The 4,571-nt window shown below is 32.6% G+C and overlaps 1 protein-coding gene across 1 annotated transcript; it reads right to left on the reverse strand.

The window, feature by feature from the left end:
- Positions 1-362: 362 nt before the first annotated feature.
- Positions 363-1,025, reverse strand: LOC116631926 (60S ribosomal protein L10a-like). Its single transcript, XM_032403488.1, has one exon. The coding sequence runs from the start codon at positions 1,014-1,016 to the stop codon at positions 363-365; it is 654 nt and encodes a 217-aa protein (XP_032259379.1). The 5' UTR covers positions 1,017-1,025.
- Positions 1,026-4,571: the final 3,546 nt, after the last annotated feature.

The raw sequence follows: 4,571 nt of genomic DNA on the forward strand, positions 1-4,571 counted from the left end.
AAATAACATTTTATCTTCCTTAAATGCTTGGTAGAAACTGTCAGCTAAACTAATCCAGGTTTCTTTTTGAAAAGATTTTTTTTTTATTACAAATTTAGTTTCATTAATGGATATAAAGTTTTTCAGATTTTTCTATTTCTTTGTTAGTTTTTAAAAAAATTGAACTGTTTTGTAAGTCCTTCTTTCCCCAAGGAATGTTTCCATTTTATTGTCTAATTTATTGGCATGAAGTTGATTATAATATTCCCTTGTTATCTGAATATTCTGTAGAAATAGCCATTATTTCATCCTGCTATTGCTAATTTTATTCCTTTTTTTTTTTTTTTTTTTAAGGGTAGCACTAGGGTTTATTGAACTGTGCCTTAGTACAGGTGCTGGGGCTTGCCCACGGTGCTCTTGATGTATAAAGCCCGGACGTTCCGCCAATTCTTCTTGAGCAAGGACACCAGGAAATTGACCGCTAAGTGGATGTTGTACACAAGCTCGTCAGCTGTCATCCTCACATGGCCAACAGCCACTGACAGACACGGCATCTTCTTCATCTGGAATTTGATGGTGGACCTCACTTCATCTACTTTGGCCACAATGTTTTCATTGTGGGTCAGCAAGGAAGGGAACTTGCCAGCCTTATTCAGGCCTGGGCCCAGGATTCGTGGGATCTGTTTGATCAGAGATTTTGAAGCCAAAAATGCATAATACTTCTTGGCCAGCTTCTTGACTAATTTCTTATTCTTGTTGAGTTTCTTCAGCACCTCAATGTCCATGTGGGGAATATCCACTGCCTTGGCCTCAGCACAGTGCTGCTGATCCCCCAAAATACATACAGAGAACTTGGGGCAGGGAGTGGACTTAAGCCTGACTGTGCCCAAGAAGCGTTTGTCCTTCTGAGGGTCATAGTTCTTCAGGCTGATCTGCAGCTCCACCATCTCCAAAAACTTCTGGCGCTTGCGCTGGTTCCCGTGCAGGACTTCCCGCACCGTCTCGTACAGGGTGTCGCGGGAGACTTTGCTGCTCATGGTTCTTCGCGCTGCAGTAACCGGAAAAGAGTTTTATTCCTTTTTTAAAATTCATTAGTCTTCATAGAGGATTATCAGGTTTATTAGTCATTTAAAGAACCAAATTTGGGTTTGTTAATTTTCTCTGTCAGTCATAGACTTCTATTCTTTATTGCTTCCTTTTTCTACTTGCTTTGTATACAATTTGTGATTTTTTTTTTAATTTTCTTAAGGTGGAAAGTTAAATACTTCACTTTATAACTTTCTTCTTTTCCAATATTGGCACTTAAATCTATAAATTTCCCCTTTAAGAACTGCTTCACAGAATCTCACAAATTTTGATATGTTTTACGTTTATTATTATTCAGTTGAAAATTGCTTTGTGATTTTTTCCAGTTATGTTTATTTAGAAATGTGTTGTTTAATTTCCAATATTTGAGAAATTTCTAGATATCTTTTTATTATTTTCTAATTAAATTCTTTGTGGTCAGAGAACATACTCTGTAAGATTTCAGTCTTCTGAAATCTACTGAGATTTATTGTATATCTAGGTACATCCTTATCTTGGTGAATGTTTTATTTGCACCTGTCAAGAATTTGGTTTTTTTGGAGGTTAATGTTAATGTCAATGAGATCGCAATGATTGATAACGTTTTTTACATCCTGTATATTTGTACTGTTTTTATATATTCTATTAGTAACTACGAAAGGGTGTTTAATACTCCAATTATGATTGTAGATTTATCTGTTTCTCCCTTTAGTTCCATCAGTTTTTGTTTCATATTTTTTTATTCTTTCTTATTAGGTGCATATTTAAGCTTGTTATGTATTCTATTGATTGAGCTTTTTATTATTATATAACATCCTCTTTATTTCTTCACTTGATCTTAGCCAAAAGGCCGAGAAGCGATTAACATCCTCTTTATTTCTTGTAATACTTACTGTTTTGAATTATACCTTATTTTATATTAATATAGCCATAACAGTTTTTTAAATCTAACTGCTATGCCGTATAGATCATTCATCCTTTTATTTTCAATCTCTGTTTTTTAATGTACCTATCTTGTGGAGAGCATTTAGTTGGAATATGCTTTTTAAAACTAGTCATATAATATCTGTCCTTTCAGTATTTAGTCTATTTACTTTTAATGTAATTATTGGTAATTTTGGGTTAAAGTCTGCTATTTTAACCTGTGCATTCTATTTGCATCATTTGTTTTTTTGTTCCTCTTTTGAGGTCTACTTTTGGTTTAATTGAATATTTCTAGTGTTTTATTTTCTTTCATGCTTTTTAGCTCTATCTATTTATATGATTATTTTGGTGGTTGCTTTACTAAATACAATATGCATCTTACTCTCATTCATGTATTTAGAATATTTTATCATTATACAATTTGCATATCACAAATTGCAGACGTAAGAATCTTACAATGGCATTCTTACAACCTCCCTCTTTTGTTCTAAGTTGTCAAATATTTTCATTTTACGTTAGTTATAAAGCACTTTACAATTATATTACTTTTGGCTTAACTCACCTTTTGTGTTTCTCTTCCTTCGGTAGGAAGTCTTGTGCTGCCTTTTGTACAATGCCAGAGAAGAGTCACTTCTCTTTGTTCAGTTTTATGGTTGCTTAACATGGTTGGGCAAATCTGGTACAAGTTAATCTCTCATATTTGGAAGTGGAAGTCCCACACTGTTATCTTTTAAAGAGAATAACTTCTCACTCAGTGGAATTAGAACTGGAAGTTGCTGATTCCAATCTTGTACAGTATTCTTTATTTTGGCACTATGATATGTATTCTCCTCAGAAGTGGTCCCTGACTTTGATATCTATTGTCTAATTTTGTTGGCGAGAGCATCTAAATACAAAATTCAGGCAGTGAGGAGCTAAAACCAGAATGCCTATTTGGCAGGTTAGTAAATATTTATAGTTAATTTTTCCTTCATATTAAAAAAATTGAGTGTTAAACTTTACATGGTATAACTTAACATTATATATTTCAACATATTATAGGAGACATGAAAACATCTAAATGTGTTGTATGATATTAACACTTGCCCATTTTACTCAATTTTGAAGCTTATCACGTTCTACAATATGAATAATAGTTAAAAGAATGTGGTTAAGTTACTCTGAGAATTTTACATTTTGGGATTCTTTCTTCTGTGAGTTTCTAATTTTGATATTTACTATTACCTATTAGGGATTTTCAACATTTAATATATTTCATAGTAGTTTTTGTATAATCAACAAAAGGAAAAAGACATGTGTTAAACAGAATTTTACATAACAAAGTATTTGGCATGGATCAGATTACAGTGGCTATTTTTGAACATAACAAAGCCCATGTTTCTTTATTTGATCTTAAGTGAAGACTGAAGCAGCTGGTTCCCATCCTCTTTCTTTCACCCAACAGACTTAAGAGTCCTGTTTTTTAGCTGCTACTCCTGGTGTTTCTGTTTCTATTGTTTTTATTTTTTGTTTTATTTTTTAACTCACTGCATTCCTTCAAAATGTTTCTATACATTTTCTTCTTATTGTTTTGGATGTATATTGGAGACTATAAACTCTCTTTACTTCTTGCCTAGTATTATGCCTAAAAATGTTTTGCCTTTAGGTTAAATTTTCTTAATTAATATCTCACTTTAAAAGAATATCTATTTTTGTGTCCTGTGAAATTTTCTGAGCCAACTCCTCCTCAATCTTGAGAATTATGTTTTCAAAAAATCCCTGCAATTGGAGATCTAGTGGAAGTTCTTTTTGTCTTGTGTGATAATAACACTTTGAGGGTCATGTATTCTGAGTGTAACCAAGAAAGCTCTTATTAATAGTTTTTACTTTTACCAAAGTAAAGCAATAAAGACGTCCTGTGTTACTGTATTTTACTTAGTAACAAAGTGTCCTGTACTATTAATATATATAAATCTCTTGTTTGCTAAAAATACTGGATATCCTTCCTTCTCTTCCTTAATCTGATGATTTATAATTGTGCATTCCTTTGCTCCAGTTAATATGTACACTAAGGAGTGTTTCTTTTTATGTTTGATACTCCATGCAGATGGTTGATGGCTTTATGACTTTATAACTTAGTCTGGTTGGCTCCCTCTGTTCAAGTCCCACAAGGTGGAGTAACTCATTGCCAGAGCTGGAATAAGCTTTTTCATGTATTTAACATGATATTCCACTCATTTTTTACTTACTATTTTTCTCTTCCACCCTGAGTTTCTTCCCTTTCACATTCTCTTCAGGAAAAATTATTTATGATTCACATATACTTGATTTTTATGTAAGGAGAACTTGAGCTTGGGAAGGATTTGATATATCTATTTGTGTCCATTGTTTAAAGGGCTTAGTAAAACATTCTATTTTAGAATAACTCTTCAGATTTATTATTATCTTGAACATATGGTAGATGGTCAATGAGTTCTTATTTTATGAGTAAGAAGTCTTAAAGTTTTAGCCACTGCTTCCCACTATCCACGCACATATAATTCAACATCTGATTTCTTTCCAGTTGTGTTTTAAATAAATAATCACAATTATTTTCCCTAGTTCATATGCAAACCCTGGCTTTT

This window comes from Phoca vitulina, unplaced genomic scaffold, assembly GCF_004348235.1.
Source record: "Phoca vitulina isolate PV1807 unplaced genomic scaffold, GSC_HSeal_1.0 scaffold6, whole genome shotgun sequence".
In the NCBI taxonomy this organism is placed as follows: domain Eukaryota; kingdom Metazoa; phylum Chordata; class Mammalia; order Carnivora; family Phocidae; genus Phoca; species Phoca vitulina.